Below are 16,386 nucleotides of genomic sequence, written 5' to 3' on the forward strand. Positions count from 1 at the left end.
ACATTGAAAATAATGCTGTTAATTTTAACATTTCACAATATTTCTTTGAAGAGACTTTGAAGTCCCATATGTGTGCAGACACTTCTAATTTGGAAAAGTACCAAATTTTGGTGCCATAGCTTGCATGTGGCAATATGACCCATTATGGCAAATTAAAAGCTGGTTCCTGGATGACAAAAAGTATCATTTTGTGATGTGATTGCTGAGTCACTTCTGGATTTTACAAACATGTGCATTGCACACCTACAATGACAGTTAGGCTGCCTCAAGCAATGGTAGCCAGTCCTAACATTTTCAAAGGTCACAAAACCATGTTATCATGCTCCCCTAACCTATAACAGCTAAACACATGTGCAACAGCACAAATTACCCCTCACCAACTCTACGTAAAGGGATGATGAACAAAATAAATGATAGGTGATGCTTGATTTATCCAGGCAGCCAGTGCAATTCTACTTACTTTGGGAGCTTTTCTATTTTTGCCATAATGTTTATTACTTCACACCAAGTGGTCTGGTGGCTGTTGAAGTACATGCTTGGTTATTTAAACACTTGTACTGAACAATATTGGTCCCAAACACTGACAGCTGTCCTCTTGGAATTGAGCATGATGAAAAGAATGAAGAGATACTACACTGAGCAGGAGAAGTGGCTTGAAACAGACAGAGAAATGGCTGGAGAAAGAGCTCTTGATTCAGCATTACATCTTCCCATAGGTTTTATGGAGGAAGTCACATATCCCAACTTCAGTGAAACTAAATCATGGAAATTCTTTGCTTCACTAAAGAGATTGTGACTGAAATCTGCTGTAGACATAACTGCAACCTGAAAACGAAGGAAAGATGGCACTGTTTGTGGCCATCAGCATGAGAATGGATGTTTTATACACCTGGAACCTTCTGTGCTACTACTGGAGATAGAATCAATATCTCATGTTTGCAAATGCACTGCCATGTAAGGGAGGTCAATAAGGCTCTCTATACACAAAACAACAATTTAATTCCATTCCATCTGTTGAGACAAACTACAGGAATGAGCCTAAGGCTTTATTTTGATTATAGGCTTTCCCTTAGTCCAGAGTCCCATTGACTATGTGTACTTTGCTTTGGAAGCACCTTTTGTGAAGCTGCCATTTTCCTAAACCAAAAGGGGTGCCACTGCTTTAATGCCCAGATGATGCATGGCTATTTGTAGATCAAGCAGGTCGCTCTGTGGTATCCTGACTGTATTCATGATTCCATTAAACTGTGCCTCAATGCCAGTTGCATTCTGGCAAGCCAAAGCCTGGTTACTAGATGACAAAAACTATAATTTATTACATGCTTCCAGAGTCTCTTTAGAACACACATACAAGTGCCCAGCCCACCTACAACGAGAGTCATGCTGCTTCAACTAATATTATCAAGCATCACCATTGGTGTCCTCAGATGTGAGAGGAGCCCTTGCGTGCTCAGCACATGCCAGATTTTCCAAGGTGTGCTGCATACGACTTAATCTAACCATGGCCTCAATCTATCAACACACAGCTGTGTGTCAGGATAAAAGGAGCAAGGTAGATGATGGAAAAGGAAGAGGTGGAACAGTAATTGCAAGAGGGAAGGGAGAAATAGGAAGAATAAGATTTCATACAATGCTGTGAGTAATTGCTGATATGGTTTGATATGATAAAATAATTCACTAGTCATGTCAGTAACCTCAACCACAGGATCCCATTTGCCAATGATCCCATTCTCCTGACCTTCATTCGATCAGTAACAATCTTTTCGGCAACACAAAAATAAAAACCATCAGCAACTGAACATGCCAAACCAAATACATACATTATTTAAATTGTATGAAAATGCATACAAAAATCATCCAATCACATGTGCATTTTCTTAATACCTTTCTCATTGTCCTTTATCTGTTCCAGTGTTCCTGTGAGGTGCTTCCTTAGTGATTAATGCCTGGCTGTGGAAAGCAGTTAAACCTCAGTCAAAGATAGTTCCAATGATCATTGAAGATGAGCTGGAGCAGTTCCAGGTCTAGAAAGCCTAACTCCAGATTACATTATCACAGAATTGCTGCACCCATCTGGCTAGCTGGCTGAAAGACAAAAACAAGAGTGTTGGCAATGTCATGGTAGTGAAACCCAAAGTTCTGATTAGTAGAACTAATGTCAATCTCACTCATCAGTGAGCTGACACCAGCATTATCTCCTGCTTTAGTTCAGGTACACTTGTTCATTGTATTTTAATATAAGCAACTGAAAGAAGGTCTGTAGGGTTTTGTTCACTATAGCTGGGACCACCAACATTTTTTTAGTACAGTAATACATTAAACTGGCGGTATTAATTCAAGAAAAAAAGGAATAGTTTGGAGAGGGGGATGTGACCTCCTACCAGATCTGCCCAGAGACAGGCCCAACTGGACAATTCTTGTAGGACAGGAATCCGGGTTATAACCTATTAAAAGTCAGGTGAAAGCTATAATTGGACACAGAGGAGGAAGCAATTGATCTTGCTGTTGCAAGACTCAGCAACTCTCAGGATCAACTAGACAGACAGATTTTGGGAAGGAGATGTGCAATAGCTGCAGCCATGCCAAAGAGGAACAAAGACGGTTTTGGGGCTAAAAACCAAGCAAGCTATTGGTGAAACAGTAAAGAAACAAGATGTGTGGAGAGTTAATGACTAAACATTTGTCTGAAAACACTGTTACTCTTGCTCACTCCTTGACAGTGAACAGGCTGCACACCCTTCAGAGCACCCAATAACAGCCATAAAGAACACACTTTAACCCCCTACTTGCTCTCACTAAAATGGCCTTTTACCCACACTGGAAATGTGTTGCTGGAAAAGCGCAGCAGGTCAGGCAGCATCCAGGGAACAGGAGAATCGACGTTTCGGGCATAAGCCCTTCTTCAGGAATGGGGAAAGTTTGTCCAGCAGGCTAGGATAAAAGGTAGGGAGGAGGGACTTGGGGGAGGGGCGTCGGAAATGTGATAGGTGGAAAGAGGTCAAGCCACCTATCACATTTCCGACGCCCCTCCCCCAAGTCCCTCCTCCCTACCTTTTATCCTAGCCTGCTGGACAAACTTTCCCCATTCCTGAAGAAGGGCTTATGCCCGAAACGTCGATTCTCCTGTTCCCTGGATGCTGCCTGACCTGCTGCGCTTTTCCAGCATCACATTTCCAGCTCTGATCTCCAGCATCTGCAGACCTCACTTTCTCCTCAAAGATTTTTACCCACACTGCCAAGTTCAATTTGTCCATTATCATGCAATCGTTATTAAGCATCCAAACCAATCCCAATTTTGTTGGGGCTCTTGTACAAGGGCAAAGGCTGAGACTCCTCTCACACTGAATCTGTGGTCATTTTGTCTTCCTGACTAACAGCCATATTCTCAAGTTTCTAACCATTAATCAAATCAAATCATGCATTATTTAGCCTGAACAGTGTGATTGCATCCAGGGACAAAATGTTCATAGTCAGAAGGTCAAAGAGATCTACTGCAGAGAAAAAGGCCCTTTAGTCCATCACATCTATACTGGTCAAAACCAGCCACCTATTCATATTCCATTTTCCAACACTTGATCCATAGCCTTGAATACCATGGCTTTGCACATGCACTTGTGAATACTTCTTAAGTGTTAGAAGTCATATGCCACCAGGTTATAGTCCAACAGGTTTGTTTGAAATCGCAAGCCTTCAGACCACTGCTCTTTCATCAGATGAAGTCACTGCACTTGATGAAGGAGCAGCTCTCTGAAAGCGTGTGATTTTACATAAACCTGTTGGACTACAACCTGTGTCGTGTGATTTCTGACTTTGTTCACCCCAGTCCAACACCAGCATCTCTGCATCATTCTTAAATGTAATGAGTACAAATGAGAAAGATGCTGCGGCTTCGAGAACTGTATTCATTCACATTGGCGACAGCTACATGACAGTTTGCCTTTCCTTCATCAACATCATCCAATACCTCCTCAGGGTTAGAGATAAACTTCTCCGTAAAACCCTTAACAAATGATACTCTATTTTTATCCTTGTGGATTGCTTTCTGAAACACTGAGCAAATCCCAACTTTGTCCTTGTAGATCTCAAAGTAGGAAACCTTAATATGGAATTCTCATCCATAGAATAGCTGCGATCAAAGATGTCACATGCTATTCTTGGAATAATGCCCATTTGCCAATGATTATGAAGCTTTCCCTCCATACTGTGTGTTTTGCCAAAAGCTGTTTGACCATAAGCAAATATAGTTCCATTGCAACCATCAAGGGCATCTTTAAAAATATGTTTGGCACACGCATTATAAACATGATCCTGGGCCATGTTCAGAGAAAACACCTTGTCAAACATAAAAGGTTTTCCTTGCCAGAAAAGATTGAAGGTGTCATTGCCTTTAAATTTCTGGATGAACAGGTCTACTCTTAAGACTTCAACTGGATTCAGTGGCCTGAATTGACACACTGATTCTGCATTTGGCTGGGTTTACCATCTCTTGTCTTTCGACAGTAACACGGTCCCTGGGGAGGTAAAAGAAAACAATATATCCAAGGCAGGCAATGCAGGAGCTCCCCTTCTGCTCGAGCTAAACATGGTAGCAGTCACTGATGCAAAATGTACTAGCTAGAAAACATAACACTTTAAAGGAAAAAATAAACTGGAAACCGTGGGTTATTAATCTGCTATTTCAGTAAAATAAGGAAGAAAGCAGTACTTCGCAATTGATGCAATAATTTCTCAAGATCATTCTTTGCCTCTGCAGGATGGATAATGCTCTTTGTTGGTTCAGCATCTTCTGCTTCATTCTGCAATCTCACACCAGCACCAGAGACTTCTCCTCAGCTCCAGCTCCTCTGCTGTTCACAGGGTTTTCTGACATCACATGCTGGCTTTTAAGATATCTGGTCAGCACTGATGAGTTGGACTGAAAGGTCTGTTTCCATGCTGTACATCTCTATGACTCAATTACTCATCCTCTATAAGTTCAGAATTAGCTGTAAGTTCTTCTCTATGATCTACAGAACTGGCTCAAAGGTAGAAGAGAAAGGATGGTAGGGGAGGGTTATTTTTCAGACGGGAGGCAGTGGAGTGCCACAAGGATCAGTGCTGGGTCCCCTGCTTTTTGACATTTCTATAAATGGTTTGGATGTGAATATAGGAGGTATGGTTAGTATGTTTGCAGATGACATCAAAATTGGAGGTGTAGTGTGCAGTGGAAAAGGTTACCTCAGATTACAATGGGATCATAAACAGATGGGCCAATGGGCTGAGGAATGGCAGGTGAAGTTTAATTTAGATAAATGTGAGGTGCTGCATTTTGGAAAGGCAAATCAGGGCAGAATGTAAAAACCCCTCAAAACATTTTCAAGCAACTAGCCCAGATGATAACTTTGCTATTTGTTTCAGGTAAATGTACAGTGAATATTCCCGGAGTGAATTAGCTGGTCCAACTGCCAGGTATTAAACAAACAGAATTTATTTACAAAATTACAGAAGGAAACACAATGATCCGAAATTAGAATATTGGAATAACTTATCCTATCCAAAAACCGACAGACTATCATAACTTAATGATGCTGTTCCAAAATACTTGCAACAATCCCAATAAACAGACCCCTTAGCACAAAGAGTCAAAATGACACAAAAGGCTTACAGGTTACAAAGTCAGAAGGGCAGAAGAAGGGAGAGCATTTCCAGTTTCAACTGTGACCCTGACTCAACTAATCTCTGAACTGAATTGACCTGTGCAGCTAGAGAGCTGGCCATGTCCCCTGGATTATACTGGTTATTGTTTAAGACATGAGAGCCTTAGGCCAGAGACATTATCAAAAAGGGCCCCAATAAACCATTCAAACTCAGCCCAGTTGGAGGCTGGCCAATTACCCGCTCTCTGAAAAAAACTCAAGGGCACAGTACCCTTGTAAAAGGAAAAGTTTTGTGACTTAGGATAGTGAAGCAGACGTTTGGTATGCTTTCCTTTATTGGTTAGTGCATTGAGTACAGGAGTTGGGAGGTCATATTGTGGCTGTACAGGACATTGGTTAGGCCACTTTTGGAATACAGCATGTAATTCTGATTTCCCTGCTATAGAAAGGATGTTGTGAAACTTGAAAGAGTTCAGAAAAGATTTACAAGGATGTTATCAAAGTTTGAGGGTTGGTGCTACAGGAAGAGGCTGAATACGTTGGGGCTATTTTCCTTGGAGTGTCAGAAGCTGAGGGGTAACCTTTTATAAGTTGATAAAAGCATAAGGGGCATGGATAGGGTAAATAGACAAGGTATTTTCCCTGAGATGAGGGAGTCCAGAATTTGAGGGATAGGTTTAAGGTGAGAGGGGCAAGATTTAAAACAGACCTAAGGGCAACATCTTCATGCAGAGATTGGTGAGTATATGAAACGAGCTGCCAGAGGAAGAAGTGGAGACAAAAAAAACCTCCAGATACTGGAATCTAAAGGAAACAAGCTGGAGGCTGGAAGAGCACAGCCAGCCAGGCAGCATCAGGAGGTGAAGAAGTTGACATTTTGGGTATAACTCTTCTTCAGGAATGGGTGTAGGTGTGGGGGAACTGCAGATGAAGAGAGGGGGAGGGTTATAGGAGGGGAGAGGATTGGAATGGTGAGGTAGTGATAGGTGAATGCAAATGGTAGGTACAACCTGGTTGGTTGATGGGAGGAATGAATCCGGTTGGTAGCTGGAAGGAAGGGGCAGTAGGTGGAATGGAAGGGACGAGGCAGGGCTGGAGAGGGAGTCAGGGAATGGGTGGGAAGATTATTTGAAATTGGAGAACTCAATGTTGAGTCCTCTGGTTTGTAGGCTGCCCAGGAGGAAGACAAGCTGTTGTTCCTCTAGTTGCAGTCTGATTCACTGTGGCAATGGAGGAGACCGAGGATGGACGTGTAGGAGAGGGAGTGAGAAGGGGAAAAGGGGAATTGAAATGGGCAGTGATCGGGAAGTCAGGCTGACTCTTATGTGCCCAAGTGAGACGCTCAGCGAATCGTTCCCTGAGTTTATGTTTGGTTTCACCAATGTAGAGAAGACCACATCAGGAACACCGGATGGGTTCAGAGGAACATCTGCACTTAACCTCCTGCTCTTTACCTTAAATCTGTGCCACTGGTCATTGATCCATCCGTAAAGGAGAAATCTTCCTTCCCGTCTATCCTATCTATGGCCCACATTATTTTATACATCTCAATCATGTCCCCTCTCAAACTCCTCAGCTCGAAGGAAAGTAACCTCAGTCATAGAGTTGTAGAGATGTAAAGCACGGAAACAGACTCTTCGGTCCAACTTGTCCATACTGACCAGAAATCCTAAATTAATCCTAGTCTCCTTTTGCCAGCACTTGGCCCATATCCCTCTAAACCCTTCTTATTCATAAACCCATCCAGATGCCTTTTAAATATTGTAATTATACCAGCCTTCATCACTTCCTCTGGCAGCTCATTCCATACACGTACCACCCACTGCGTGAAAAAGTTGCCCCTTAGGTCTCTTTTAAATCTTTTCCTTTATCTTAAACCTATGTTCTCTAGATTTGACCCACCCTAGGGAAAAGACCTAGTCTATTTACGCTATCCATGCCCCTCTGTACAATCTCTTTTCATAACTGAAACTTGCCATCCCAAGAAACATCATCCTCTCTGCAGACACTTCTGACCTTAACTCCACAATTCTTAGCCAAGATTCCTCAAGTTTCAGATACTTATAACAGTTGGGATTCATGAGATTGTACAGTCTCTGCTGCAGAACTGACAAAATGTCTGAGAGTCGAGTTGTCCATAATTGGTTACTAAGATGGCTCAATTGGCACCCTGTTGGACAGCCAAGCCACTGACAGTCCTGGCACTCGCAAAAATGATAGAGTGAGAGTACTGCCCCTTCGCTGCCCCTACCTGCCTGCACCATTTTGCCAGCCTTCCTGCTTCTGACTGGAAAGTTTTGTCCATAGGCTCCAAGGTCCTACTTCAACCCACTCGTGTGTTTGTTTAACTTTATCAAAAAGCATATATGATTCTATCCTTTAAAACAATTACGTCCATCCTTTTTTGTGCGAGGGGGAAATGATTTAACTGTTTATCACTCATAGGGGACCATTGAGCATAATCAGGAAAAATAAGACATTAGATATTTAACTTATTATTAATTGCAACAAAACAGATGCACATTTTTCTCAAAAAGCTTCAACTGAGTAGACAAATGAATTAGCTTACTTTCGTATGGCTATATTTTGAATAAAGGTTTAGTGAGATGTCTGGCATTTTGGCACAGGTTATGAAAGGTTGGCAGGCCAAGCATAAATGTTTAGTGAGCAGACTCTGACCTTTGGGCTCTCTGTTGGACATTTGTGCACAGTACAAACAATGTTTAAAACAACCCTACTAAAATATGCATCTTGTCGCAAACAACGTGAAGAATGAGAAAAAAAAGAGGGTGAAATTATCCCATAACACCTCTCTCTAGTTGTAACAATTACTGTTCAGCAAGTCAACCAATTAGTATCTTTTCCCATCTCTTTGCACACAGCTCAGTTTTGAATTGTTATCATGATAATATGCTGAACAGTGCTGCTGCTCTGCAGCACACTATCGCTAGTTAGTTGTCATCTGCCAAACTCTAGGAAATAATTCTGCAACAAACTTAATCTTAGAAGCTGCAGATAAATGTTGAGAGCTCATGGTTTAATGCCTGCAAAACTAAATCAAACAGCAGCAGATCAGGAAGTTAATTAAATATTGGAGCAATTTGATGTTGAATAATGAATTTATATTTTCTAAAATATTATTAATGGTGACTTTCTTGTTGTATAATGCTGGATCTTGATGCATGTGGAAATCAACAGGGAACACAGCCTTCTCCTGTGACACATGATTGCTCAGGTTAATGAAAGGTAATTACATATAGCTTCTAAGTCATGCCTGAAGCTGCTTCTATTGGATCTCCAGAAATCCTCAGTTGTGCAACAATAAATTTTAATCCATGGAAGTAATAAAACAAAATTAATGTGCATGCTTTGACTTACCCCTGTGTGCCCTTTTCTGATCTCTAAAGTAAAACAAAATCTTTTTGATAAGACTGTAATAGATACGTGCAGTTTTTGTGGACTAATAAAAGAGTCCAAATGTAAAAACTATTCACTGCAATAAATTTCTAGTTCCCAAATGTATTTCAGCACTTAACACAAAATCCATATCGAACAGGCATTACTTCAGTACCAAAACCTCCTTGCATGGTTCCAATATTTTTCATAAATAAAAGGGTGAAAAATGATATATATTTCTCTTCCCAAAAGCAATATGTATCATAAAATCTTTAAAATAGCTCAATTTACTATTTCATTAAGCAGATTTTGCCTTCAAAAGAATAGTGAGGCAAATGGCACTCACTGTTAGCTGTGTGAAAATGATATCGGGGAGTTCAAAATATGCAGTTACACATGCATATTTAAAAGTTTCTTGCGTAACTCTGCTATTAGCATCATGAAAAAGGCATCTTGCTGGTCACCTCATCATTGAAACGTATTGAACAGACAGTATTTGTTCTTTAGTTATATAGAACATAGAACATTACAGCGCAGTACAGGCCCTTCGGCCCTCGATGTTGTGCCGACCTGTCATACCAATCTGAAGCCCATCTAACCAACACTATTCCATGTACATCCATCTGTGCCACAAAAAGCTACGTCAAGCAATTCCAAGTCTACGTATCCCTTTAATGATGTAATTACTACCAAGCCACATCTCTGTTCCTAAAGATTAATTCATTGCTTCAGGCTTCAATTGTTGCTGGAGATTCCAGGAAATACAATATTTTAAACTTTTATTTATTTTCTTCCAATCTGTCTCTTTATTTTCTTTGTCTTAAACTAATCTTTATTTTGGCTTCTCTAATTCACAAGCCCTCAATCTAATAATGTAGGAGTTACACAATTGCTTGCCCTGCTTACAGAAGTCCCAGATTTTCACTTCCCCTCAATATGATATTACCAAATTGTGCTTTCAGCAGTTTGGCATAGAAAGTTTAAAAAGAAATCAAAGTAAAGAGCAGGTCTAACGAATAGCACTTGTCATCAAAAGCAACAAGACATTCTGACTCTATTTCTTTGAGTTTTTTAATGCAAAGTGCAACTGAGGGTTTTCCTGAAAGTAGCATTTAACCATTTCCAATAACAAATACCCAGCATATAAAAAAGAATTGAACATCCTGTGTTCTGCTTTTCTCTTTTGCATTTTTGTGAAGCATACTGGCATAGACTCCTCTCTACCAATCGAAAAATCGATAAATTCACATAAAGTGAAATTTCACAGACTCATTTAATTATGCCGGATGAAAACAACAAGCTAAATTTTACCATATGTGGGCTGAGTGTTCTTTGGTAAGTTTCATGGAGGGGCTCTTACCGTGAGCCCAAACAAATATTCTGAAGCCATTTTTTTTGCAGCTTGCCTCATTGGCTCTGCACAACACATCTATGGTACCCCACTTTACAGTCCTCCTCTCACCCAGCGGCAGAAGCATTTACAACTGCCAGGATCTCTCAGTCCTCCTGGTCCCAGTGCCATTTTTAAAAAGCAGTTGTGCATTAGGCCAAATGCTATCACTCCAAAGTTGCCCTGAGTGGTTCCTGTGAATTGTTAACAGTTATGGTAGAAAAGACATGTTTGCTCCACACTTCGTAAACAGTGACTTAGGGATCCTCATGGACATGGTGGAGCAAATAAAGGATGTCCTCTTTCCTCAGGACTGCCAGAGGATACAGGAAGACCTGGTCTGAAGTTGCCACCCAGATCAATGTAGTGTCCACAATCCAGAGAATTGCCCAACATTGCAGTAAATAACCATCTCTGAGCTCTGCGAGAATAGTACTACACTGTTATACAGCCATAGAGTCGTACAGCACAGAAACTGACCCTTCAGTCCAACCAGTCCATTCTGACCATAATCCCAAATTGAACTAGTCGCACCTGCCTGCGCTTGGCCCATTTCCCTCCAAACATTTCCTATTCATGGATTTATCTAATTGTCTTTGAATGCTGTAAGTGTACCTGCATCCACCACTTCCTCTGAAAGTTCATTCCCCACATGAACCACTCTCCGGGTAAAAGCATTGTCTGTCACATTCATTTCAAATCTTTCACCCCTCACCTTGAAATGCCCCCTAGTCTTGGAATCCCTCAGCCCAGGGAAAAGACACCTGCATTCACCTTATCTATACCCCTCGTCATTTTATAAACCTTAGATAAGGTCACCTCTCAACCTCCTATGCTCCAGTGAAAACATCCAGCCTCTCTTTATAGCTCAAATCCTCCATTCCCAGCAACATTCTGGTAAACCTCTTCGCAACCCTTTCCAGCTCAAAAATATCCTTCTTATAAAAGGGTGACCAGAACCGGACACAGTACTCCAGAACAAATCTCGCCAATGTCCTAAACATCCTCAACATAACGTCCCAACTCCTATACGCAAAAGGACTGAGCAATTAAGCCAAGCGCATTAAATGACTTCTTAACCACCCTATTTGTGATGGAAACTTCAAAGAATTATGAAGATGTTTCCCTAGGTCTCTCTATTCTACAATACTGCCCAAGGCCCTACATTTCATCATATAAGTCCTGTCATTGTTTGTTTTCCCAAAATATAATACCTCGTATTTATCCAAATTAAACTCCATTTGCCACTCTTTAGCCTATTGACCCAATTGATTAAGGACTCTTTCTAATCTTAGGTGACCTTCTTCATTGTCCAGTGTACCACCAATCTCACACTCATTCTCATTCAACTACTGCACCACCTTCCCACTAAGGCTCATGGTCTGCCACTCTCACCGTTACATGTTGTGTCATGTAATATCATGACATTACACGACTCCCTTCAATTGCTCTCACCCAGCCGAAACTCCTACATTACAATCTTGCAGACCCACTGTGCTGCCTATTCACTCACTTGGGCCATCCCACTACCTGTCCCTCACCTACACCAGCATTAACAACTATGCATGCACTTTCATTTCACTCAATCCCTCCATTTGTCTCATTCCAGGTCAACATTATCCAGAATAGTATTCAAAGAGCCAAGACAGGTGGCAGGGTGCCTGAGATTTGCCTCCTCACTCCTTATGAGGAGATGAACCTCACTTTCATGGGAGTGGACCATAATGTGGTGATGCTGAAACCTTCATATACAGGCAGACAAGCATGGTTCATTATCCAGTATTGCTCTCCCAGTACTGCCACTGTGTAGAAATTCTTAAGATGCCTGAAATTCTAATCCTACTTTGCAACTCATTCAAAATTTGTCTTCTATAATTACCAGTGTTATCTATACGGCCTCCATCACCAAGGAGCTGGTTCTGCAAGACATCCCCTCCACCTCTTAGAAATAATACACAGATCATTCAGAGGATGGATCAGCAAGACTGTCTCTTGCACTCTCCACCAGATCAGATACTCACACCTTGGGGGGTATTTTTGCTGGATTTGTGTTAGTAGCACATTCTGGTGAGCGCTGCACTGCCATCTTCCAGCAACTGGTCAAGGAAGAACTCCTGAGTTTATGGATGCACATATTCCTCATCCACTCATGCAGCAGCCCTGAGCACAACTGTTATTGGGAGAATAGAACTGTGTGTTCTGAGTTCTGAGGAAGGATCAACAGACACAATTTGTCCTGAGGAAAGGCCACTGACCTGAAATGTTAACTGTGCTTTCTCTCCATGGATACTGCCATTGCTGCTGAGTTTAACCAGCAATTTCTGTTTTTGTTTCAGATATCCAGCATTAGCAGTTCTTTGCTTTATTTTACTACAGCTATTGTATTTGGATCTACTGGGAACAGTTCCAATGAGTCTATGTGGGCAATATCAGAAACATAATAACTCTCCAGTAACATGATCATTCAACCCACATATAGATATCAGACACCTGCTCAGCACCAGGATCCTGTGGTGCTCAACATTACACATTTCCAGATACAAAGCAATAGGCGGATTTGATGGAAGCAGTGGGCAAACAGACTCAAAGATTGGAGGACTCCGCCAAAGCTATTTGAACAGTGCTGCCTCTGGCATGCAAGGTCTGGCTGCCTCAATGAATAGGTTGGCAGCTGCCACGAAGAGCCAAGTACAACACCTTCAGTGTTGGCTGGATACATGAATAGACCTGCACTCTATCACTCCAGCCATTGGTGCTTGGAACCAATGCAAGGCAACAGGAGAATCTCAATCCAGGCAGCCCTTTCCTCACTGGGAAACAGGATGATGCCAATAGTGATCCAGCTGATTCCCAGGTCTTCTCTCAGGACACTCCAGAGCCTTCCATCTCCATGCTGCCTGTTTCTATCAACTCCTTGGGGAATTATTGAAGTGATTGTATCTCTCTCTGGGCAGGACACAGTCAGCACGTAAGGGCCCTTCACTCACAAATGCCCCAGGTTTGCACCATCTAAGGCCAACTTTCTCCACTGTTCCCTCTAACCCAATTCTGGAGCATGGGGACTGCACCTAGATGTCATAAGAGGGAAAGAAAGAAGAGAGCATAAAGGTGACATGGGTAACAATGAATTGTAAGTGTCTGACCACATTTTTCAAGATTTGTTCAATTTTCATCATCAGTTCCATAAGCTGAAATCATTTTAGCTGCAACTACAAGAATGAAGGCAGAGAGACCAGCCATTCCTACACAATGCTCTAACCCTGTTTGAGTGTTAGTTTTCCTTTCCATTGCACCCCTCGTGGTATGAAACTTTGTCATAATTAATTGAGAGTGCATCAGATGTTGTGAAGGTTTTCATTGATTTGTAATTTTTTAAATTAAATAGCATGTACCACATGGAAAGATCAAAGAATTGAACTGGCTTTGCAATTAGGCCCTCAGCTGCATCAAAATATTTTTAGGAAGTGAAAGATAATTTCACACAGCTCAGTTCCATTGAACAGTTACGACAAAGAAGTCTTCCTTTGCCCGATGCTGCTGTGCTGTAGGATGCTGAAGGAGCTGTTCTATCTGAAGAATGTCCTGATCTGATCATCACAATGCTGTGATTTCCATCATCCATCCCATAGTCTGAATACACCCTTCAGATTGTTTCAAACAGAGATCTTGAGGATCGAATGCTGTCCTCTGTCAGAATGATATGAATATGAAGCCCCAGACATCTCCTGCCAGGAACGTTAATTATGAGGGGTTTTCCTGTGTCCCTCATTGGTCCTTATGAATGGAGGTGTTACATTGAAAATACACTGGTCAGTACATGTTATTCTTACTCCACCTCAGAGTGGCATCAATCCTCTCTCATCCATACGGCATGCAATGGAAAACAAGCAACTATGTTTCTCCTGCACCTTCATTGCATTATGAAGGCACCTATGGCTGCAAGCTCAAGGTTGACTCGATGTCCACTGGAAGTTGATGCTATGCCTGAGCTTGTGGATGTATGTGTTCCTTAACCTGTCATGCAGTAGCCCTTATCACTGCAGTCAAAATAACGACCACAGCTACTGCGCTAGATCCACTGGGGACAGTTTCAATGAATCTATGTGGGCAATATCAGAAACAAAGCAACTCCTCAGTAGCATTATCATTCATCAGTCTCGGCATATACAAATAACATTTCAACAGTTTCTTTCGAGAGGGAGGACAATGGAATGCCTCTCATGGTCATTGGACATCCTTGCCCTGTTTCAGACATCTGTCGCTCAAACCTTTTGGTACACATACAGTATGAGGTTGCTTATATAGCAGCAATAATTAAGGCCTTTCACTCCACCCTAAACCCCTCCATTACTCAAGAAAGGCAGCAGAAGGTGTAGATAGTTTATGGTCCAAGGTGTAAAGCAACAGCCAACGCAGCCTCTGCAGGCTATGGATCTTAGAAGATGATTGCTACTTTGACAACTAGAGAGAATCATTCTAGGCCTCCAAGTACTGCCTGTGCTTCATAGTCATTAGCAGGATTGATTGATAACATTGCATGATGTGGTCAAGAGTGTTTGAAGCCAGGATTTTTCTGCCGATAATATAGGTCAAGACATGAGGTCTGCATACAGAATTTTGTGATAGCAAATGTCCTTGAGTGAGTGTTTGTTTAATGCTGTAGCCAGTTGAAGGCCTTTTCATCGCATGAAAATAGACCGCCCTCCCTCACAGAATTAAACACTTACTTCATCCACTCTGGTTGTGGTGGCAGCCATCTTAATCTTAACTGTGCACTTGCAATTTCAACAATGATGGAAAGTAACTGCAATCATGCTTCATAGAATATGTTACAGGCTCAGCAGCTCATATTTAACTTTTTGGTTGCCCTTCTGTCAACCCATCATCTTTGATATTTTCCACATTTGCACCCAACACATTTATTTACCTATCTCCCTATTTTACACCCTGAATTCCAAGTACACCACATCATCATGCCAGACATTGTAGTGCACTGTCCCCCAGATGATGTGAGGGTGGTGCTGACTGTCGATGACCTCCCACATTATCCCTTTCTTTCCTATTCTCTATCATCATCCCCAATTATATGTTGAGGTGCTCTTCCTTTCACTACTGTTATTATCCTCCTGCAACTCTGCATGCTGCCTCCAATTCCCACAATTAAGTTCTCCAGCTTCCATCCCACAGTAGTGACACCTGCTTATACCCCTTTACTTTAAGTTGACAGACCCACAGGATTGTTTCTGACTGCCTTTGAGAGACATCCCTGACTGATGAATGAACAGACCCTGACTGTTATCTGTATGTCTCCCTGACTGACCTATTGTGACTCCCAGATGGTTGCAATGGACTGGATCCACAGAATAGGCCGTGGCCTACTCCCTAGACTGTAGACCTATAGACTCCCTAAACCTGACTGCTCCAAGTAGCGGACTAACAATGTACTAGCTTCTGACCTGATATCGACAAATGTGTGGTACTTGGATCCCTGACAGAAAGCTGTTTCCCTTGACTTGACTGAACACTAGTCCCATTAGCCTTGAAGATATGGCCATTTAGTTGAAGCACAAGTTAGCCATGCAAATTACTGTCACATGCTATAAGTGAGACATTAATGTAGCATGATGCCATATATTTAAATCTTAAAAATGTGTTGCTGGAAAAGCACAGCAGGTCAGGCAACATCAAAGGAACAGGAGAATCAACGTTTCGGGCATAAGCCCTAAGCCCTTCCTGAAGATTCCTGAAGAAGGGCTTATGCCAGAAACGTCGAGTCTCCTGTTCCTTTAATGCTGCCTGACCTGCTGCGCTTTTCCAGCAACACATTTTTAAGCTCTGATCTCCAGCATCTGCAGTCCTCACTTTCTCCTAGCCATATATTTAAATGCCTACTGTCCAACTAGTGACTGCTAACAACCATTACAATCTGCCTGGATTTGCGTCTGTGCTAAACAGCAAGGCAAG

At 41.9% G+C, this 16,386-nt stretch overlaps 1 protein-coding gene across 1 annotated transcript; it reads right to left on the reverse strand.

Moving 5' to 3' along the window:
- Positions 1–3,850: 3,850 nt before the first annotated feature.
- On the reverse strand, positions 3,851–15,179 carry LOC122557322 (kinesin heavy chain-like). Its single transcript, XM_043704905.1, is given in 3 exon segments — positions 3,851–4,113; positions 4,116–4,470; positions 15,150–15,179. Coding segments are annotated over 3 exon segments (648 nt in total).
- Positions 15,180–16,386: the final 1,207 nt, after the last annotated feature.

The sequence above is a fragment of the Chiloscyllium plagiosum genome, chromosome 2 (assembly GCF_004010195.1).
Source record: "Chiloscyllium plagiosum isolate BGI_BamShark_2017 chromosome 2, ASM401019v2, whole genome shotgun sequence".
Classification (NCBI taxonomy): Eukaryota; Metazoa; Chordata; class Chondrichthyes; order Orectolobiformes; family Hemiscylliidae; genus Chiloscyllium; species Chiloscyllium plagiosum.